The sequence below is a fragment of the Neovison vison genome, chromosome 7 (genome assembly GCF_020171115.1).
Source record: "Neovison vison isolate M4711 chromosome 7, ASM_NN_V1, whole genome shotgun sequence".
Lineage (NCBI taxonomy): Eukaryota > Metazoa > Chordata > Mammalia > Carnivora > Mustelidae > Neogale > Neogale vison.
Window position 1 is genome coordinate 51,366,864 of NC_058097.1, and position 23,203 is coordinate 51,390,066.

The window sequence follows — 23,203 nt, forward strand, 5'->3', positions numbered from 1 at the left end:
GTAGAATGGGGTTGATGACAGTGATTGCCTCACAGTGTTTAGGTGAAGATGAAATGGGCTGTTACTGAGATCATATAATGTGCTCAGCAGGGCACCTGCCACGTTCCAAGTGCTACAGAAATGTTCACTGCTGTGTATTAGTGTCTCGCTGTTGCTGTAAGAAATGACCACCACCAATAGTAGCAACCAAGAAATCATTTTCCGAATATACATAAATAGTCGAAATAATCCTGTTGATTTAAGACTAGAACAAAAGGGGATGCCTGGGTGGCTCAGTTGGTTAAGCAGCTGCCTTCGGCTCAGGTCATGATCCCGGCATCCTGGGATCGAGTCCCACATCGGGCTCCTTGCTCGGCGGGAAGCCTGCTTCTTCCTCTGCCTTTATCTGCCACTCTGTCTGCCTGTGCTCACTTTCTCTGACAACAACAACAAAAAAGACTAGAACAAAAGGCCAGGCAGGGAGGCAGTGGTGGGGCGGAGGGGTCTTCGGGACAGAGATGGCCTGGTTCTTGACCATGTATACTAGCCATAGATGCTGCTGAATGGGCCCACGAACTTGACAGACGTGAGCCTCCCTCTCCTGGCTCCTTTGGAACTTAGAGTCTACTGATGGAGAGAGAGTAAGGAAGCCTGACACAAAAAGGTCCTGGGCAGCTGGAATGGGGGACCTCCTTCAATATGGAAGTCACTGACAGGTGCCCAGGGACACTAATTGCGTAAATGTATCCATATAATAACAAATTACTGCTTGTTGATCTCAAATTTCAACCCAGGAGCCATACTGTTCATGTGTATTATTATCGGATCCTTCAAAGAACTCTACCATTTAATGCCCATTTTCCAGATTGGCTCAGTGAGGCTCAGCTCCCAGTGTTCCAGAAGCCGAGTGGCTGTGGCTGCTGTTTGTGGTCATTGTTGGGGTTCAAGCCGGGGCGCACAGCAGGTCATGTAACTTCCCAGAACCCTCCCTTGGATATTTCAGGGTCTGGGAATTTGCGTTGTTAATGAGCCTCTCAGATAATTTTTTTTTTTAAAGATTTTATTTATTTATTTGACAGAGAGAAATCACAAGTAGATGGAGAGGCAGGCAGAGAGAGAGAGAGGGAAGCAGGCTCCCTGCTGAGCAGAGAGCCCGATGCGGGACTCGATCCCAGGACCTGAGATCATGACCTGAGCTGAAGGCAGCGGCTTAACCCACTGAGCCACCCAGGCGCCCCTCAGATAATTTTTTTAAAGTCCCATCAGTTCAGTAACAGTAAAAAAAAAAAAAAAAAAGAAAAGAAAAAAAAAAATCCCCACAATGGCAGTGAAAACCCTTACTTCTGGGGTGTGTTCAGGCTTCTGCAAGTCCAGGATCTTACCAGCAGGCCAGAGACAAAGGCCTCAGTGGGTTTGTAACTGTCACCCAGCAGCTCTTTGACCCATCTCTCCACAACAGTCTCCAGCCCCGCAATTTCCTCTTTCTGTGGGGGGAGCTGCTCTGGGTCCATGCCTCCTGGTTGTAGCTCCTTGCAATCATACTTGACCGTGACCTTCCCTTGAGGCCTTACTCCATGCAGCTGGAGGCACTTGCCTGCAGCCTCAGAGGGCCTCTGAAAGTAGAGAAAGGTCCCTGGGCCACAGGCTGCCAATACCTGGCCCAGGGTCGCTATCCCTCCCAGCTGCCTGGTGGGGCAGGTGAGGGTGGAAAGTATGTGCCTCCCTGCACTGCTGCCTCCTCGAGGAGGCCCACCAGCTGGCTCCAGGCCACTGGCTTGGGCTCTGCCAGAGCCACACAGGACACCTCCCAGCAGATTTGCCTGCCCTTGGTGCCCAGGGGTCTTGTGTCTCCTCAGATAGCTTTTATCATTTGAGCCTCCTTTACACTTCATCCTCTTTGTGGTACCAAACCGAACCTACGCTATGCCCAGTGGTATGTTGGCAAACACGCGCTGGCATGCAGGGGTAGGAGGAGGCTCTGATTTGTCGCCTCTGCCAATTTCCTTCATCAGCTGTTGGTGCAGATGTGATATCTGGAGCAGCTACAGCCACTCTGGGGCCACAGCAGAACTAGGTTATGGGAGGAAGTGATTTCCTGGAATCACCCTAGGATGTCTTGTGTTGGGAGATAATACTTCTTCTATACTAAACCTTTCTATCCTTGTGGCTGGGATCCTACTGAACGGTGTGGGTGGGTGTGCGTGCGCGCGCATACACACACACACACACGGTGGACTTATCAGAAGACAGAAAGTTGCCAGGATGAAGCCTCTCAGCTATTACACTTGAAGTGAATTTTACAGAATGAGGACTTTAGCAGGGGAATTGGGGATGAGGTTTCAGAGGGAACAGTATATCCAAAGACACAGAGGCATAGAAAGTGTTCCAGAAAGTGTATTTGGATGGAACTGGAGTATAGAGCAGAACTTGGAGCCACGTGAAAAAAGACCAGAAAGTGGGGCAGGGCCTCCTCCATGGGCTGAGGGGCTGGAACCTGATCCTGGGGCTGGTTTGGCTCCAGGACCCCTCTGGAGCTGTGTGGTAAAAGGGCAAGGAGCCAGGCAGCTGGAAGCCAGGGGTCAGGGAGAGTCTGGGTTCCTGGGGTCAGCACTAGTCAGCTATGCTGATGACTCTGCTGCCCCTTGCAGCCAGCCATGGGGAAGACACCATCCTTGGGCATCAATGGTTCTCTCGAGAGACACCCACCCCCCAAAAAATACCTCATCAGCCGACAGAAGCCGGACAGCAGGCATTCCAGCAGCAGTGGGGACAAAGGCAGGATGCCAGGGTAGCCATGATCTGGGCAGCTGAGGCCAAACCATCTCGAAAAGGCAGGCACAAGGCCAACCCTTCTCAGGAGGGAGAGGACTTCCCTAAGTTAGGGATGCAGTGAGGGTCCAACTAGACTTGGGGGTCTCGGAAAGAAGAGAGCACATACTGGGAGGCTGTGGAAGCTGAGGGGCAGATGTAGGGCTCAGGGAGCAACGTGTGAAGAGCCACCTGGCCCTCCCCTCCTCCAGGCGGCCACACAAGTCGCTGGCCCCCCAGGGAGGTTGATGTCGATTCCACAGCCCCCTCCCACCAGCTGCCTCTGTAGGAACCCAGAGTGTGTGTGTGTGTGTGTGTGTGTGTGTGTGCGTGCGTGTTGGGGGGGGTCCCAGGAGGATCACAGGTGTTGGGTGTCCGACTGGGGCAGCTGTGGAGGCTGATCAGGAACCTTCTTTTCTAAAGGGTCGCCATCCTTCTGGTCACCCGCTGGAGCTGGGACAGGTGCATCATCTGGTAATGCAGGGAGGCAATGGTAGCAGTAGGCATCCCAGCTTCTTCCTCCCTTGGACCCGGAGTGGCTGCCAGCACCCTCCCCACCCCCGGGGTGCCCAGGGGCCCAGAGCACCTGTGTCCGGGTGGAACTGGAGCTGTCCCTCGGGGCCAGGGGCTGGGCTGTTCTGGCCTTGCTGCTGCTGTTTTCTTTGTTCCATTTGCAGAACGGCCTGCAGCGAGTAGGGCAGATTGCACGAGCAAGAGGGGATGATACCAAGTCTCCATGGCAACTTGCTAAGTGGTCCTGAACCCATCCCTTCCCTATGGGCCTTGGCATTTTTCTCTCTCTCTGAGAGTTGGGCTTAACAGTAAGAAGATAGAGTTTTCCCTCCCCTGTCATGGCTTGGGTCATACCTCGGGACCGGGAAGCCTTCACTGAACCCTTGCTGAGTCTAGCCTCCCACTCGGTCTTTGGTCTTCCTCCCTCCCACTTTCTTGCTTAGAGTCCCACTGCCCTTATCCAACATGGCAGCCACAGAGCGGTCAGGGATGGGGACACCCGCCCTTACTAAAGATGGCGGTCACCACCTGAGAGTCTAGTAGTGATGAACATGGTGGCCACAGGCCTTCCCAGCTTCTTAATATACAAGGACAGAGGCCATCAGGGACTTAGAGGATGGGGCCAGCCTCCCTGGCCAGTCACCTGCTGCAACTCTCTCTTCTGGGCCTCCAGGCGGCCCTGAGAGCGCCCCAGGGCCTCTGTCTCTTGGCTGAGGCGCTGCGCCTTGGCATTCAGCTCTGCCTCCCGGGCAGCCAACTCCTCCTCAAAACGCCTTAGTTCATCCTCCGTGTAGGCAGGGTGCATCTCCACTGTCTGCGAGGTGAGGACAGGGATCTCAGCAGGATGCCGTGAGCCTTAGCCCACCCGCGCTGGGGAGGGCGCCGCTAACAGAGGCAGCCTGGGTCACGTGTGAGGGCAGAAGAGCTCTGCGTGGAAGCTGAGGGTGATAAAGACCCAGAGACAGGGGAGAAGAGAGACCCAGAGGGGGATGGAGACTGAACCCAGAGACAGAGGGAGGCAGAGAGCCAGGGTAGGGGGACAGAGACCCAGAGGGTAAAAGAAGTGTCCAGAGACTCTGAAAGAAGGCTTCGGGCTGTGGGGAGAGAGGCATTCAGGACTCAGAGAATCCTCCATGGTCTCACCTCCCAGCCCTCCCCGGTGTCCCCAAACTCCTTCCTCTGGGTGGATGCGAGGAACTCCTCCAGGGTCACGAGGCGGTCCTGGTTGGTGTCCACCTGGGAAGCCAGGGTAAGCAACAGAGCTGGGCCTCACTCCACTCCAGCCCCCATCCTCCCCATGTCCCCTGTCCCCCCACTCACGTTCTTCATCACGTGCTCCCTCATGCGAAGCCGCTCCTCTTCCATCTCCCGCATGTCATCTTCTTCGTTCTTTGGGTCATACACCTTCTCCAGCTGCAGCAGGGTCAAGGGAGAGGAAGGACACATTGAGGGGTCCAGGGCGACCTCTCACCTAGGCTACTCCGTTTCTTTACACACAGAGACTACGCAACTTCAACTCCCAGAAGTCCTCAGAGGCACCCAGACACTCCTGGTAGCCTCCTTCTGTCCCAGGGGCTGCTAGGAGTTGTAGTTTCTCTTGAGTTCCCATCCAGGGGGACCGGAGGGGACACATGGCCAATGCGGGCATCCTCTGCACCCATGGTTTCCAAAATGCTCGCTCACCTCCTTGGTGAAGAGGGCCTCCAGCTCCTGTTCATCCAGGACCCCATCACTGTTGATATCTGAGGGGGGAGACAATAGGGTATCTTGGGGGGACTGAGTACAGGGTGGGTCAGGTCCCTGAGGGACCTGCTAGAGAAAGAATTGGGGGCTGATGTGGGCTCTGTTATGAGAGGACAGGTATCCTTGGGTCTCCAACAATACAATGATACCTTTCAGGCTTCAGTACCCCATTGGCCAGTTGCTAGGACAGCCAGATCCCTACCAACCAGGGTCCCCAGAAGGGAGTAAATGAAGGCGGGCTTTGCCAGGACCACTCTTGGGATGGTCATAACGCGGGACTACTTGATCCCTAACCCCTGGTGATCTAGGCACAGGATCAAGCCCTTTGCCCAGGAGCCAGGGGTGTCAAAGGCCTCTGTCCCAGAGACCCCGGCCACAGGAATCTCTCCACCTGCCACCCAGCTTGTATGGCTCTGAGGCTCCAGGTTTCTCAGCCGCATGGGCCACGCTCGCTGTCCCCCCGCCCCCAACCCTCGCTCACTCAGATCAGCGCCCACACTGGTCCTTCAGAGGAGGCTGGAAACCCTGACCTCGTAAATACAATGTTTAATTTTTTAAAAAACATTTTCTTTTTAAGCAGCCTCTACAGTGAGTGTGGGCCTCAAACTTAAAACCCCGAGATCCAGAGTTACATGCTCCACTGACCAAGCCACCTAGGGGATCCTGCCAATGGTTAATTTTTCACCAGCATTTTACTTGACTTTCTGCCCTTGGCTTCCAGAACATCATTTTTCTCCTCCCAAATACCCCTCGTTCTCCTTCGTTGGTTCCTTTGGCTCCATCCTCCTCCGGAATGCTACCTATCGGTGGGCCCCAGGGCTCAGGCCATCTAATGCTAGAATCCATCATGTAGCCGCCAGCCACACTGGCCATTTAAATTTAAATCGATTAAGATAAAAAATCCCAGGGGGCGTCTGGATGGCTCAGTGGGTTAAGCAACTGTTCAACTGTTCAGCTCAGGTCATGATCCTGCGAGGGATTGAGTCCCACGTCAGGCCCCCTGCTCTGCAGGAAGTCTGCTTCTCCCTCTGCCCTTCACCCTGCTCCTGCTCTCTCAAAGAAATAATAAAATAAAAATCTAAAAAAAAAAAAAAAAATCCCAGTGTCTCACCCCACTTGTTATCGGTCAAGCATTCAACAGCCACATGTAGCTGGTGGCTGCCATATTGGATGGCACGGAACATTTGGATCATTACAGAAAGACTGTGACTGGCCCGCCCCTCTTCAGATGGGTCCCTCCAGTCCCTCATCTACCAGTGCCTCTACAACTGAATTTCCAACTGTCAACTCTCCTGGCCACATAAGTGTCTGACAGACATCTGCAGTTTAACACGAACGGACTTAGTTCCCAAATATGGCTGCTCCTACCGAGTACCTCAGAGTCGCCCCTGACCCTTTTTGTTAGCTCATAATCCTCATCCAGTCCATCTGTAAGTCCTACCAGCTTGCCCTTCGAGGTAAACCCACAATCCAACGGCTCTTCCCTCCTTCCCATTGCAAAGCCACCAGCATGTCCCGTCTTCTCCAGGCTTTTGGCCCTCCCGCCATATTGCCTATCCTCCACACAGCTGGATTCTGTCAGCCCTTAAGGCAGACAGAATCAATCCCAAACAAGACAAATTCTGTATGAGTCCACTTGTGTGAAATAGCTAGAATTCACAGAGACAGCACCCAGAAGGGAGGTGGCCAGGGGCTGGGTGGGGAGGAGTAGTGGGGAGTTGTTGATTGACCGAAGAGTTTTCCTTTGGAAAGGATGAAGAATAATTCTGGACTTTGGCTGAACAACAACGTGGGTGTCCTTAGCCTTCCTGAACCGTCCACTTCAAAAGGGCCAAAGATGGGACATTTCATGATTGAGTGTATTTCACCAGAGTTACAAATTAAAAAAAAAAAAAAAAAAAAAATTCATGTCTCAAAACTAGAGAATTCAGTTCCTTGGTGTGTTTCAAGAGCTAAACAGCCACATGGGGGCTGGTGGGTACAATACACTTTCCGCCCATAATCCTCCTGTCATCTTTTCCACGTTACTCATCTCTTAGCACTTCTCGGGGCACTATTATCAAATCCCCTTCCTTGACTGTCACCCCCCCACCCCCCACCCCCAAGATCAAGAGGCATCTTGGCATTGGTGGTGTGTGAGTTTCATGGGCGGCTTGTCTAAAAATTCTAGAACATCTTACACTGCCTGGATTTTTTAGATTCACCGAAATACAGCGTTATCAGTCTGCCTGATCACTGGCTGTGTGAGAGAGGGGAGCTCGGTTCCCTTCACAGCAGGATCCACAGATTCTCCATGAAGCTTGGTCTCAGAGGGAGCTGAGGAAATGTCTGCTGAATCAATGAGCCAGGCCCAGCTAAGCTCCGCGGACTGCTGGCAGCTTCTGGGACAAGCACATCTGAGGGGGTCCTGGCAACTCTGGGTTGGGTTCCTTCAGAGGAGGAGAATGAAGGGATACGTGTGTCTGAACCACCATGGAAAAGGTAGCCTTCCAGTCCCTGGAGGCCTGTTTATTTGGCAACAGGGCTCCTAGGCTACTGTGGGAGGCACGCCCAGCCTAGCCAAGCCTGATGGCTCAGTTAGTGGGTATCAGCCTGAGAACCGAGGAGTCTAGTGTATCCCTGAAAAGAGAACTAGATCTTCACTAGAAGGTTCTAGCAATGCGGAAGGGTGGACGCTTCTAGACCAATAGGAGGGACAGGCTCAGATTTCTTTGGCCTGCCTAAGCCTCACTGCAATGGGGACACTTCTTAGAATTCAGGCCCCAGAAAGGTCAGAGCCTCAGGGTTCAGCCTGGGTCTTGGGGCTCTTCCCCACCTTACCATGCAGTATGAAGAAGGTCTTGGGGTTAAACCTGTTGGGGTCCAATCCATCCAGCTCCTCCCATACCTCCTTCAACTGGGCTTGGCTGCCCTGTGGAGGGGAGAGCCAGGGGCTCATGAGCAAGAAGTCTGAGTCCCTCCCAGCCCTCAAATGTCATGCCCCTCAAGCAAGAAAAACTACAACTCCCAGCAGCTCCTGTAGGTGGCTGAGCATATTTAAAGGGCCTTCTGGCCTCAGGATCTGCTGGGAATTGTAGTTCTTTGGCTACTTTCTCATCTTGCGGTGCCTGAAGAGTTGGACTTGGTGTGGGGTAGCCACAAATGAGGGTTCTTACAGGTACATTGACTTTGGGGTGCTCTCGGTGCCGGCGTTGTTGTTCTTCCAGCTTTCTCTCTGCCTCCTTTCGCTGCTCCTCTCCCAGGGACTCCAGATAACGGCGTCTCTCGTGTTCCTTCAGCATCTCATAGCGTTTGAACTCTTCATGATGGGCTGCGTCATACTGGGCGAGGTCCCGGGTGGCCTGGAGAGAGGCAGACGGTCACACCCAGGTCCTAATTTCAACCTCCAAATTCCAGGCTCTCAGCCATGAACCTGGTCAAGGGCGACCCCAATCTCCACCCAGTCCTGGGCTCCATGTCCCGAGCTCACTTCTTTTTTTTTTTTTTTTAAAGCTTTTATTTATTTATTTGACAGAGATGACAAGCAGGCAGAGAGGCAGGCAGAGAGAGAGGGGGGAAAGCAGGCTCCCCGCTGAGCAGAGTGCTGGACGTGGGGCTTGATCCCAGGACCCCGGAATCATGACCCGAGCCGAAGGCAGAGGCTTAACCCACTGAGCCACCCAGGCGCCCCCCACTTTTTTTTTTTTTAAGATTTTATTTTTTTATTTGACAGAGAGAGAGAGAGCTCAAGCAGGGGGAGTGGCAGACAGAGGGAGAGGGAGAAGCAGGCTACCCGGAGAGCAGGTGGAGGCTGATGCGGGCCTCGATTCCAGACCCCGGGATCATGACCTGAGCCAAATGCAGTTGCCTAACCAACTGAGCCACCCAGGTGCCCCCTGAGCTCACTTCTTGATCTTTACAACCCACTCTTGTCCCGTAACACAGCCTATCTGTTCAAAACACACAGCAACAACTTTTTTTTTGAAGTTTATTTATTGAAGTAATCTCTACACTCAACATGGGGCTCGAACTCATGACCCTGTGAGATCAAGGGCCCCAGGCTCTTCCGACTGAGCCAGCCAAGCACCCCTACACAGCAACAACATTAACCCACTTCTTTCAAGTCCTCCACAATCTCAAGATCTTGGAGGAACAGGGGCGCCTGGCTGGCTCAGTGGGTGGAGCATGTGACTCTTGATTGCAGGGTTTTGAGTTCAAGCCCCACATTGGGTACAGAGATGACTTAAAAATAAAATAAGGATCTCAGAGAAAAAAGTGATAGGTGATAAAGAACCCTGGGTCCCTAATTACTTTGCCCAGGGTTCTAATCCAGGCTCTGCTGTGTGAACAAATCCCACTAGGCTGTGTGATTTTGGGTAAGTTACTTAGCCTCTCTGTGCCTCAGTTTCCTCTTCTATAATTTGGAATGAACAATATGACACTGGGTTGAAGAGTATCCCCTCCAAAATTACTGTTCACCTAGAATGCTGAAATGTGAACTTATTTGGAAATAGGATCTTCGTTAAATCCAAATGAGTGGTGTCCTTATAAGAAGGCTACAGAGAGGGGCTCCAGGGTGGCTCAGTTGGTTAAACGTCTGCTTTTGGCTCAGGTCACGATCCCGGGGTCCTGGGATCGAGCCCCGTGTTGGGCTCTCAGCTCAGCGGAGGGTCTGCTTCTCCCTCTGATCCTCCCCCTTCTCATGCTCTCTCTCTCGCTTGCTCTCAAATAAATACATAAATAAAGTCTTAAACAAAAAAAGAAAAAGGACACAGAGAAGATACAGAGAGACATGGGGAGAACGCCATGGAAGCTGAGACTGGAATGATGGGTCTACAAGTTGCAGAATGCTGGCAACCTCCAGAGGCTGGAAGAGGCAAGAAGTGGATTTTTCCCTATAGCTTCTTCTTCTTCTTTTAGTTTTTTTTTGTTTTAAAGATTTTATTTATTTATTTGAGAGAGAGAGAGAGATAAAGCGAGAGAGGGAACAGATGTAGGGAGAGTGGGAAAGGGAAAAGCAGGCTTCCCGCTGAGCATGGAGCCCAATGTGGGGCTCGATCCCAGGACCCTGGGATCATGACCTGAGCTGCAGGCAGATATTTACGACTGAGCCACCCAGGCACCCCTTCCCTATGGCTTCTAAAGAGAGTACAGCTCTGCCAAAGCCTTGGTTTGGGCTCAGGGATACTGATTTTGGACTTCTGGCCTCCAGAACTGGGAGAGAATACAATTCTATTTTTTATTTTTTTAATTCAAAAAAGAATTTTATTTTTTAAGTAACCTCCACACCCAACATGGGCCTCGAACTCACCACCGCGAGATCAAGAGTCAAGCGTTCTAATGACTGAACCTGCCAGGCGCCCCACATTTGTTGGGTTAAGCCACTGAGTCTGTGGTAAGTTGTTACACCATGCAGTAATTTCAAGGTGTCTTAAGCTATTAGGTTTGTGGTAATTTGTTATGGGGCGGTATAAGAAACGAACACAGCTGCTGTGTGGGGAACAGGTTCTCACAACGAGGACAGGTCTACAGGCATCGAGTGGGTAGAGAGCAGGGATGCGGCTAAATGTCCTATAATGCACAAACCTCCCCCACAACAAAGAATTATCCAGCTCCAAACGTCAAGAGTGCTAAGTTGAGAAGTCCTGGTGAGCTCGGAAGGCAGAAGCAGGGAGCCCACTAAAGAAGCAGCTATGAGAGATGGTGCGAGCTGAAGCTAGGAAAAGGATGGTGGGGCTGGAGAAAAGCGGACAGTTTCTGGAATATTCTGGAAGTGACTGGCAAAAACATTTCTCAGGGACTGAGCCCAATGCCAGGAATACTCAATTGACGGCTATTATCTTCACGGCCACTAGATGAAGCTCCAGGAGGCCAGAAACAGGTTTGTCCTGGAGGCACTGGGGACCCAGGGAAGGAATGCAAGCAGGGGAGAGGCAGGGTCAAGTCTGGGCACAGCCTTGCACTCCCCAGCCCCACAACCCTTGGCTGTCCCCATGAGGCTGGGCTGGCGATCCCGCTTCTCAGATAAGGGCTCTATTAGCTCCTATGGCTGCTATAATTGTACACTTGATGTAAATGTAAATGGTGTAAAACAACACACATTCAGGGGCACCAGGGTGGCTCAGTCTGTCAGGCACATGACTCGATCTCAAGGTTGTGAGTTCAAGCCCCACATTGGGTGTGGAGCCTACTTAAAGAAAAAAAGGAAAGAGAGAGAGAGAAAACAACACACATTGATCATCTCGTATTATGGAGGCCAGAGATGTGAAAATAGTTTCACGGAGCTCATATTACAGTGGAGGCCGAGCCATGCTCCTTCTACAGACTTCTCCTTTCTAGAACTGCCTTCCACGCTGGCGGCTCCTTCTCCTGTCTGCAAAGCCAGGAACTGAGCACTTTCTGTTTCACACTGCTACCTCCAAAGGTAGTCACACCTCCCTCTGTGAGGACACGGAGGGCCCACTGGATAACCCAGGGTAATCTCACCCGCTCAGGACCCTCCGCTTAATCCCCTCTGCAAAATCTCTTTTGCCACGAGAGGTCTACACAGCCAGAGGTTCCGCTGATTGGGATGTGAAGGGTGTGACATCTCTGGGGGGGCAGCCGCGTGATTCTACATGATTCTGCCACCCCCGCCCCCACCCAAGTCATATGGGGAAGGACAAAGCCGAGGAAGGATCTAAAATGGTCTACATGGAGCCCAGCCCATTCTGCCTACACCTTGCTCTCCCAGAGAGAATCTGGGGAGGCTTCCGGGGACTGCCTGGCCTTTGCAGCCACTGACCTCGGAGAACACCAGGGTGATGGAGCACATGTCCCAGGCTCCATTCCCTTCTCCCTGTCCACGAAGCCTCCTTCAGTCCACTGCCCAGAGCACCCCCTCCACACTACCGTCTGGATCAGCAGCTCCAGGTCCCGGGCCTCGAAGGTGTGCTGATTCTGAGGGTCCAGATGTTCAAACTGCTTCAGGAGGCTCAGGTGATCCACCTGTACATCTGGATGAGGGAGAAGTTACTTAAAAAAAAAAAAAAAAAATGTGCACAGAATGTTCCTTCTTTCAAAATCCCTGGGCTATATCTGCTCTGAAGGAGGTCACAGCAGGTACTGGGAAAGCCCAGAGGATGTCCTGAATGAAGCTGGGGCGATCAGGGAGAGCTTCCTGGAGGAGGTGACACCACAGCTGACTCTGATGCTTAAAACAATAACCATAATAATAATTAACATGCACTGAGTACTCACTATATGCTAGGCTCTACTTTAAATACATTAAATATATTTAATGCATTTTTTTTAAAGATTTATTTTATTTATTTATTTGACAGACAGAGATCAGAAGTTGGCGAGAGGCAGGCAGAGAGAGAGGAGGAAGCAGGCTTCCCATAGAGCAGAGAGCCCGATGCGGGGCTTGATCCCAGGACCCTGGGATCATGACCTGAGCTGAAGGCAGCGGCTTAATCCACTGAGCCACCCAGGCGCCCCTATTTAATGCATTTTTAAAAGACTTTATTTATTTGACAGAGAGAGAGAGATCACAAACATCAGGCAGAGAGAGAGGAAGAAGCAGGCTCCCTGCTGAGTGGAGAGCCTGATGAGGGGCTCAATCCCAGGACCCTGGGACCATGAGCTGAGCTGAAGGCAGAGGCTTAACCCTCTGAGCCACCAAGGCACTCCTATTTAATGCATTTTTTAAAAATTGTATTTATTTGTCAGAAAGAAAGAGAGAGAGAAACACACAAGCAGGAGGAATGGCAGGCAGAGGGAGCAGCAAACTCCTTTGCTGAGCAGGGAGCCCAATGCAGGGCTTAGTCCCAGGACCCTGGGATCATGACCTGACCCGAAGGCAGAAGCTTAACCGACTGAGCCATCCAGGCATCTCTAGAGCATTTATTTCTCACAAAAATCTTAAGACAAAGGTTCTATGATGATCCCATTTTACAGATGTGAAAACTGAGGCCCAGAGAGGGTCAGGGACTTGTCTAGGTCACCATCATCTAGGAAGTGGCAGAGAGAATATTAGAACCCATTGCCGGGCTCCAGAGCACAAGTCCTGTTATGGGCTGAATTATGTGCCCCAAAACCCATTTGTTGGGGTCTTTGCCCCGAGACCCTCCAAATGTAACCTTATTGGCAGAGAGGGTCTTCCCAGAGGTGACCAAGTTAAAACAAGGTCTCGGGGGAGACCCAAATCCAAGAGGACTTGTTTCCTTCTATAAGGGAAAAAAATTTGGATGCTGCAGGGAAGACACGAGGCAGAAGCTGGCCATCTCCAAGCCAAAGAGAGACCCAGAACTGATTCCCAGCAGAAGAAACCGATCCTGCCACAACCTGACCTGGGACTTCCGGGGTGCTAAAGCCAGCCTGTGAGGGGCAGGGGGACATGTGAATCAGACCCAGGCCGGCTCTCCAGTGGCTCCCGTTCTGGGAAGGGAGAGAGCTGTACACACACGGGAAGGCCGGGACCCTGAGGTCTTGTGTTACCATGGGGCCAGCTCTGCTCAGGGAGAGCCCAGAGGAGGGGCAGGCTCACAGGACACAGACACAGATCAAATTTCATGATGCATTATTCATGCCACTAATTGGGGGCTGAGCCCCTACCCCTGGGCCAGAGTGGTGCCTGGCCCTGGGGCCGCCATGGGAACCAGACAGCAGCAGCGTGGGCTCCCCTTGCCCCCAGCACCCAGCAGGAGACAGAGGACCAACACACATGACCCTAGCAATCCCAGGGACAGCAACCAACAGAACCTCCCTTGAGCAGCCCCGTCAGGGTAGGAGCTGAGACAGAAGCTTGGCCAGCAGTGCAAAGAGCCCTGAGAACATCCCAGGCAGAGGGAAGTGCCAGGGTCAAGGTCCAGAGGTGACAGACATACGCTGCCCGGAAGCATTATTAAAAACGCTGACAGGGGGACGCCTGGGTGGCTCAGTTGGTTAAGCAGCTGCCTTCGGCTCAGGTCATGATCCCAGCGTCCTGGGATCGAGTCCCACATCAGGCTCCTTGCTTGGCAGGGAGCCTGCTTCTCCCTCTGCCTCTGCCTGCCACTCTGTCTGCCTGTGCTCACTCTCTCTCCCTCTCTCTCTCTGATAAATAAATAAAATCTTTAAAAAAAAAAAAAACAAAAAAAAAACGCTGACAGGAGAGGGCACCTGTAAAGGGAGGGGTTGGGTAGGCAGTGCAGCCGTGAGGACCGTGGACTTGGGTCTGCTGACCTCTGGGGAGCCGGGGTGGGTCCTAAGAAGAGGAGGGACAGGATGTGGACTGGATGCTGTGATGGGCTGCGTCACTGCCCCCAAGACGCCCATGCCCTAAACCCTGGAACCCATGACTAGGGGACCTCAGGTGGCAAAGTGTGACTTGCAGGTGATTAAATTAAGAATCTGGAGATGAGGAGGTGATCTCGGGTTACCCAGGAGATCCAATGTAACCATAAGGGTCCCTCTTAGAGGGAGGCAGGGGTGCCTGGGTGGCTCAGCGGGTTACGCTTCCAACTCTTGAAATTTCGGCTCAGGTCATGATCTCAGGGTCATGAGATCGAGCCTGGTATTGGGTTCCACACTCAGCACAGTCTTATTCCTGTCTTCCGCCTCTCCCCACTGCTCATGCTCTCAAGAATGCGCGTGCGCGCTCTCTCCAACAAATAAACCTTTAAAAAAAAAAAAAAGAGGGAGGCAGAGGGGGAAGGCCATGTGAGCACTGAACACAAAGGCTACATACTAGCTTTGAGGACGGAGGAAGAAGCCACCTGCCAAGGAATGCCACTCCAGCAGCCAGAAAAGACAAGGCAACAGGCTGCCCCTAGGGCCTCCAGAAGGAGTGTGGCTGCGCTGATGCACTGATTTTTGCTGGGTGAAACTGACTTCCGATTTTGATCTCCCAACTGTAAGGGAATTGGTGTGTGTTGTTTAACCCCTGAATTTGTGGTGATTTGCTGCAGTGGCCACAGGAAACAGCTACAGGATCCCCCTGGCTGCTGAAGAAGGGCGGAGGCAGGGACTAGGACCCAAAGCAGGGGAGGCACCAGGGAGCCCAGGGAGGAGGCGACTGCAGTGATCCAAGCAGTACCCAGGCAACAGCAATGGATGGTGAAGTGGTCAACTCTGGAACTGTAATAATTAAATCAGCAGACAGCCGTGGGTGCCTGCGCAGGCCATCTGGTCACCGTGGAGCTCCAGCACCCACCTGGTGCCCGGCACACAGTACAACCGGAGACACGTGTTCGTCAGTGGACCCGTGGAATCAGGTAAGTCCTGAAAACAGGCGTGTCTGACTTTGGCTCGGGTCGTGGTCTCGGGGTCCTGGGATCAAGCCCCGCAATGGCTCTGTGCTCAGAGCAGAGTCTCCTTTTCCTTCCCTCTGACCCTCCCCCTGCTAATGCTTTCTCTCTTTCGAACAATTCATTTAAAAAAAAGGGGGGGGGGCGCAAGGGTGGCTCAGTGGGTTAAGCCTCTGCCTTCGGCTCAGGTCATGATCTCAGGGTCCTGGGATCGAGTCCCGCATCGGGCTCTCTGCTTGGCGGGGAGCCTGCTTCCTCCTCTATCTCTCTGCCTGCCTCTCTGCCTACTTGTGATCTCTGTCAAATAAATATAATCTTAAAAAAGAAAGAAAGAAAGAAAGAAAGAAAGAAAGAAAGAAAGAAAGAAAGAAATGAAAACAAAGCCCAGTTCTCCTACTGACCATCAACACCATCCACCAAGGCTCAGCGCCTCCTTACATAACATGGGAGCCTCACAGGATGTCCAGAGATAAGAGGGTCCATCTCAAGAAAGGGGGCGTTTCCTTACATGTGGTCACACCCCATACCAGACTACCACAGAGCCACAGTAAGTATAACACCATGGGCGGGGCGGGGCAGGGTGGGGTGGGGCGGGGGGTGGGGGGGCTGTGTGGCTTGGTCGGTTCAACACCTGCCTTCAGCTCAGGTCATGATCTCCGGGTCATGGGATCGAGTCCCACATCGCGCTCCCTGCTCAGTGGGGAGTCTGCTTCTCTCCCCCGCTCCCCCTCCCCACGGCTCGTTCTCTCTCTGCCTCTAATAAATAAAATCTTTAAAATTTTTTTTAGAAATTAAAAAATATATACCACTACAGTCCATAGGTCCATAGCCAAAGGGTGCAGACAACCCAGATATCCATCAACCGATGAGTCGATAAACCCAATGGGGTCTATCTGTACACTGGAATAGTACTTGGCCCCAAAAAAGGAAGTTGCTGACACACGTTACATTTTGGATGAACCTTGGAAACCTTAGGAGAAGTGAAAGATCCAGACACAAAAGGTCACAGACGGTAGGGCTCCATTTATCTGGAGTGTCCAAGAACAGGCAAATCCAGACGCTTAACCAACTGAGCCACGCAGGCATCCCTACATCAATATTTTAAATGAAAATGGTTTTTATTTATTTATTATTTATTTATTTATTTATTTTAAAGATTTTATTTATTTATTTGACAGAGAGAAATCACAAGTAGACGGAGAGGCAGGCAGAGAGAGAGAGAGAGGGAAGCAGGCTCCCCGCTGAGCAGAGAGCCCGATGCGGGACTCGATCCCAGGACCCCGAGACCACGACCCGAGCCGAAGGCAGCGGCCCAACCCACTGAGCCACCCAGGTGCCCCTATTTATTATTTATTTTTAAAGATTTTATTTATTTATTTGACAGAGAGAGAGTACAAGTATACAGAGCAGCAGGCAGAGGGAGAGGGAAAAGCAGACTCCCTGCTGAACAGGGAGCCTGATGCAGGACTCGATCCCAGGACCCTGGGATCATGACCTGAGCCGAAGGCAGCCACTTAACCAACTGAGCCACACAGGTGCCCCATTAAATGAAAATGGTTTTTAAAAATAAAAATTTAAAAAATGAAACGGAGAAGCAAAAAACAATCCACCAGTCATGTTAGTGGTAGATGGTTCTAGAAAGAAAACTCGGTCAATTTTCTATGCACATCTTAGGTGGTAGACAGGGGTGGGGTAGGGGGGTGGTGGTGAGTCCCTAGGAGGGAGGCCATTCCACCCCACCCACCCCTGCTTACTGGGCTCCTGCTCCGCATCCATCTTGGCCTTGAGCAGCATCCGTAGCCGAGACACCTCCTGCCTCTTGAGCTCGTCCAGCTTGGTGCGGACATGGTGGCTGACAAAGTCCAGCTCACGGCTCAGCTTTCCACTCTGCCCAGGTGGAGGGGACACTGGTCAGGCTGGGGGCCCTGAAGGGGGTGCACGGGGCAGCCTCGTCCTTTCTCTGCCCTCCCGGGAGACTTCTACCAGCTTTGTGAAGCCTGGAAAGCTTACAGACCCTTGGCCCACCCGCTCCCCAAGCCTCCGAAACCAGGTCCAGCCCTGCAGCCTGGCATCTGAGACCCTGCCCACCCCGGGAGCCCCGAGGCCCGCCACCCGTCAAAGCACACTAGGTTCCAGCAGCACTAACTGGGCATCAGCCTCCACACTCAAGGCTCTTTCCCCCCTCCTGGGCTTTGCACATGCTGGTTGGTCCCTCTGCCTAGGATTCTCTCCCGCCACCCCCTTTCTAGGCCTAAGCAGATCCTCACTGCCCTTAGACACTCAAAGTACAAGGCACCTCCTTTGAAAGATCCTCTGGGCAACTCCCCGCCCCCCTCCCTGGGGTGCCTTCCCTGGGCTGCCCCTCCTGTCACTTCAGATTCTGTTTGTTGCTCAGAGCTGACCCCAACCCTCTCCTGCTCACAGCCCCCACGGCTCCCCAGGGCCCCCAGGACAGAATCCCTGCGGCCGGTACCCGAGACCCTGCACACATCCACCTCTCTAGTCCCATCGCCCCTGTCTTTGTGGCAGTGATCATGAACCACGGGGAGACACGGAAAGTACGAGAATGCTTTGTTTATACACACAGTTCCCGCTGTCTGAAGTGCCACGCCTTCACCCCCCCATGCACACACATACACACACACACACACACATACCACAACAACTTCTACACCACAGATATCCCCACTCAGACTTCAGACTTCACTTGGGCAAGGGACACCCTTGCTCCAAAAGTTCTCTCTCACTTGTCATGCTGGACTGTACCCTCCTGAGGCCCGCCCAGGGCCCTCTGCTATCTGTCATTGCTCAGGTTGCTTTTTTGGTCACTTGAGACTCACAATGGGGCTCCCCAGCCCATAGGGCCCATGGCCCTCGAGAGGCAACAGGACACAGTGATCATGGAGACAGCCCCATTCACCCAACCAGTCAAGCATCTACTCTGGGCCAAGCCCTGCGCTGGACTCCCGGGGTCTGTCCTCTAATCTTGCCCACAGCCCCATTTTACAGATGGGCAAACTGAGGCCCAGCAAAAACCACTGGGTATCAGGTCAGAGTCGTGTCTCCCCATATTCTTTTCCTACTCAAGCAGATATTACTCCCACCACCAAGGATGACGACTGACATCCACCGTGGCCTCACGATGTGCCAGAGCAGGCCCTGAGGTGGGGATCTTTGCCATCCTACACCTCTCACATCCCGGAAAGTGTTGCATCAGAACCCCTAGTATCTGAGAAAGACACCGGGGTCCAGAGGGTGCGGCTGCTCAGCCCAGAGCACATGAGGAGGAGCTGGGATTGGTCATTGTACTGGGCACCGTCGCTCTCCACACCCTGCCTGCCTCACTGGCCCTTCTGTTTCCAAGATCATTTCCCACTGATATGACCTTGAACCCTGGCAGCGTGTTGGGGACGGCTGCACCTCAGGTTATCCCAGCTGGGTAATGGGAGGGACTGAGCTTTAGGGTCTCTGGCTCTGCTGGTCCTTCACTGGTGGCCAGGTAGATGGGGAGACATGGGAGCCCCAGAAATGCCAGGAGGCTTTGGGGGAGCAGGGCCACCTGGTCCTCTCTGGGACCAAGGACTCAAGGAGGCCCCTCTAGGTGGGGCATGCCCACACACACCTGAACGGGGTGGGGGAGTCTGTGTGCGGCGGGGCGGGAAGGAGGAAAGGGGGCCAGTCAGCCCCATCTCCTCGTGGAGGGGGAGGCCGTCATCAGCCAGCCCTGCGGGGACGACACAGAGCCTATATGGATGACAAACACTGCCACGAGGGCCTCCATGTCCCCCTTCATAAAATGATGACAATCTCGGCCCCTCTGGAGGCCCAACGTGAGCTAGAGGGGAGGCGAGCTGCAACCACATCTCCTGTGTCTTGAATTCTTCCTGAGCAGGACACACCAGCCTGGCCCTTGGGGGACCTGCATGTGCATGGCAGGTGCGAGGACCGCCACCCTGTGCATCTCCATCCTTGACGCGTCTCACCTCTAATGATCCTAAGCTGAACCCTGTAACGTAGACTCGGCTAGCGCGCCCTCTTTACAGATGGGGAAACTGAGGCACGGCGCGGGGTGGTCACATGGCATGGAAGCGTAGAGCAACAGGAAAGAGCACGCGCCCCTTGTTCCCTCCCCGCTGGCCCATGCCCAGCCGCACCTTGATGTCCTCGGCGTTCGCAGCCTGCAGCTTCTCACGGAAATGCCCGTCCGTCTCCAGCACGTTGATGACTTCCTGGAGGTACCGGTGGTAGTATAGGCCAGTGTCCTGAGGGGACAGGGATGAACATAGCACCCAGCCCCCACCCCCCCGTTCTCCCTGAGCCTAGGAGCCAGGGCCCACATCCCTGGGGGCCGGCTGAAGGACCCCGAGGCCCCGTGCTGGGAGCAAAAATCAGGCCTGCCCCCTGGGACAAAGCTTCTAGAGCCAGGTGGCCCTAGTTCTGATCCCCAGCTGCTCCGTAAGACCAGGCTGATCCCCTGGGCCGAGGCACTTGTCTCCTCCCAGGCCATTGGTGGAGACAAATTAGACATCACACGGGGAGACAGACACCCAGCCCGACGCCGCACATGGAGCGGGTGCTCAGGGTGGACACACCAGTATTTGCTGGCGAGCCGTGAAACATACCCTCATCCATCATTCATCAGGCAATCCCCGCGCTCCTACCGCGCACTAGGTGCTCTGCTAGGGACTCGGCAAGTGACCAAGACAGACAAAAATCCCTACGCTCCTAGACCCAGACTGGCGTGTGTAGGTGGGTGGCATGCCAGGGTGAGTCATGATCCTGGGGTCCTGGGATCGAATCCTGCATCAGGCTCTTTGCTCAGCGGGAAGCCTGCTTCCCCCTCTGCCTGCAGTTTCCCCTGCTAGTGCTCTCTCTCTCTCTTCCTGTGACAAATAAATAAAATCATAAAAAATAAAATAGGCAATAAATTCCCTGCTTCTCAGCGCCATGGTGAAAACTACACAAGATGAAGGGCCTGGCACGATCCTCAATCTATTACTGCCATCATTTCGTAAGTAGCGAGCACACGGTAGGAGCCGGATAACCTGATGGCTCAGCCAGGCCCCTGTGGGTATACCGACTTCCCACTGGCTGACAGCAACCCGAATGTATTCCCTTAGCGTTCTGAAGGTCAGAAGCTCAGAACAGGACAAGGCTGAGTTCATTCTGGAAACCCTAAGGGAGAATGTTTCCCTGCCTTTTCCAGCTGCTAGAGGTTGCCCGTGTTCCTTGCCACATGACTCTGCATCACTGTGACCTCTGCTTACGTTATCCTATCACCTCTGACTTTGACCTTCTTGCTTCCCTCTTATAGAGAACACTTGTGTTTACGTTGGGCCCACTTGGATAACACAGGCTAACTTTTCCTTCCATCTCAAGAGCCTTGTCTCAATCACACCTGCAAACACTCTTTTGCCCTGTAAGGTAAGATAGTCACAGGTTCTGGGAATTAAGGTGTTGACATCATTTTTTTAAAGTTAATTTATCTGTTTTGTTCTATTCTATTCTGTTCTATTCTATTTTTAGTAATCTCTACACCACAGTGTGGGACTCAAATTCAGAACCCCGAGATCAAGAGTCATATGCCCTACAGACTAAGCCAGCCAGGTGCCCCAAGGTGTGGACATTTTTGTTTAGCCAACGGGCTGGAATCCCAAATCTGCCAATTACTAGCTAGGTGACCTTGTTAGGACAGCTAGAATGCCTAGTTCACTTTAAATTTCTGATAAACAACAAATAACTTATAAATATACTGCAAGAGTTTACTTATATGCAACATTATGCATGCTTGTCTGAAATTCAATTTTAACTGGGCATCTTGTGTTTTTATTTGCTACACCTAGAAACCTCAGTTCTTGGGCAAGTTACTTAAACCCTCTTGTGCTTCAGCCTCACCTGTGAAGTAAGGTTGGGAGCTCCCCATTGAGGCCCCACGTGACCTGCCCCCTCCCCATTCTGCTCCAGTCCCACTGGCCACCTCCATGTCTCTCTACTCACTCTGCTCTCCACACCACAGTGTCTTGGCCCAGGCTGTTCCCCCTGCCTGGAATGTCCTTCCTTGCATTTTGCATTTCAGCTCACAATCCTTCCTCTCTGACCATCACCCTGGTGTCCACTCTCAAGAAATGTGTGGGATGAATGAAGGGAAAGGGGACTTAGAAGTGCCTTCTGTGCCTGCCAAGATGTCACCAAGCACAGGCCTAGCTCACAAGGTGGGACCGCCACACAGGAGCATGGACCCATCCCTTCCAGAGACAGTGACGTGACCCTTACTGATGAAGGCTGTAGGAGCAGTCAGGCCAGAAATCAGCGCCTGAGCCTTGGGAGTCTCAAATTCCCTAAGACCAAAGGTTTCACAGCATCTGATAAACACATGTCGGGACTACCTTCATAGCTTTAACAACTCCCACGAGCTCCAGAAAGCCAGCACACCCCAGTTAGGGAACTCCACCTGCCCTAGGTGTTACAGGGAAATGTAGTTCTTTTTTCAGATTCCTTCTTGGGGATGGCACTTAAAACATAGGGGGCTAATGCAGATTTGTCACTTAAAATCTGACCTCATTTCCCCCACGCCTCAGAGCCAGGGACTTAGAAATATGCACATACACACGTATACTCGCCCCGAGTTTTTCACCACGTCAAAGCCCCAGGACGGCAAAGAATGGCAGGCAAACTTCAAGCCGCGGCCGTGGGGGAAGTATCCACCCAGGAGCTACGCGGATCCGCGGGACTGTAGTACCACTTGCAAACACCTGGCGGGAAAGCAGGGCAGGGCCACTCACTGGGCTCTCGGTCGCAGGGCTCTCCTGCTTGGGCGTCCCCCGCTCCAGGGGCAAGGCCAGGACAGTGCGCAGCAGCAGCAGCGGTGGCAACAGGAGAAGGAGGGCTGCGCGGGGCCCAGAGGAAGGCATGGCGGCGTGGCCTGTGGGGGGCAGAAAGGTGGATAATGTCTGTCCCAAGTCAGACAGGACTCCCATGGACCCAAGAGTCTGGGCCTCCAGCGCCCAGCCCCCGTTCCTCTTCTAAGAGCCAAGACTCAAAGCGTCTCGTTTCCCGGGACACAGGATTCCGCACCTCCAGCTCTTCCTTCCTGAGACCCAGTCCTAGCTCCCAGCACCCAGTCTCTTCGCTCAGACTCAGGAATCCGAGATCTCAACCCCTTTTCCACAGAACCAAAGGTCCAGGCCCCCAGCCTCCCTCTTCGCCAGGATCTAGAAGTACTGGTGCCCAGTCCATCCCCCCCGGGACCCAGTTTTCCAGCCCTCTGGTCCCCTTCTCCCGCTCCTCCCCATGACCCAATCTAGGAACCCTCCCAAACACTCACCTTCTCTTCCGCGCAGAGGGCGTTTTCCCGGGCTGAGACCTCCGGCGCGTTCGGGTGATTTCCCCCCGAGGCCCCGCCCACTTTCCCGCAGAGGACCCGCCCTCAGAGGTCTGATTGGTCCGCGTTGGCTCCAGGTCCCCAGGTCCGGGTCTAGCGATCCGCCCCTTGCCGAAGTCGCTCGTCTGTTCTCGAAAGCCTCGCTTCCCTTCTCGGAAGCTCTAACTCTTGACGCCGCATTTCCTGCCTTTCAGGCGGAAGGAGAGCGGAGGCTTTCGAAGAGAACTACAATTCCCTGCAGGCAGGGGAAAATGAGGCCACTTCCGCTGGCCAGGAGGCGCCTGCCTCCGCCTCCTGGCTGTTGTAGTTTTCCGCATCTATTTTTCCACAAGAAGTGGCTGCAAGTTACAGATCGGTAGCAATTGCCACAGGTCATAAATTTCTAACATATAATATATGAGATAGATAGATAGATAGATATATCTAGTAAAAGCCATGTACATCTACTATAAGACATATATGTATACCCCATATACACACATGGATATACATATACATGTATATATGCGTATAGACATACGTATGTACACAT

At 53.0% G+C, this 23,203-nt stretch overlaps 1 protein-coding gene across 1 annotated transcript; it reads right to left on the reverse strand.

Annotated features, from left to right (window-relative positions):
• Positions 1 to 2,357: 2,357 nt before the first annotated feature.
• NUCB1 (nucleobindin 1) lies at positions 2,358 to 22,716 on the reverse strand. Its single transcript, XM_044256933.1, has 13 exons — positions 22,615 to 22,716; positions 22,073 to 22,212; positions 19,445 to 19,552; positions 17,045 to 17,177; positions 11,914 to 12,017; positions 8,199 to 8,384; positions 7,864 to 7,954; positions 4,984 to 5,042; positions 4,621 to 4,713; positions 4,444 to 4,536; positions 3,944 to 4,114; positions 3,374 to 3,470; positions 2,358 to 3,258 (listed from the first exon to the last, which is right to left on the reverse strand). The coding sequence occupies exons 2-13, from the start codon at positions 22,199 to 22,201 to the stop codon at positions 3,146 to 3,148; spliced, it is 1,377 nt and encodes a 458-aa protein (XP_044112868.1). The 5' UTR covers positions 22,202 to 22,212; positions 22,615 to 22,716; the 3' UTR covers positions 2,358 to 3,145.
• Positions 22,717 to 23,203: the final 487 nt, after the last annotated feature.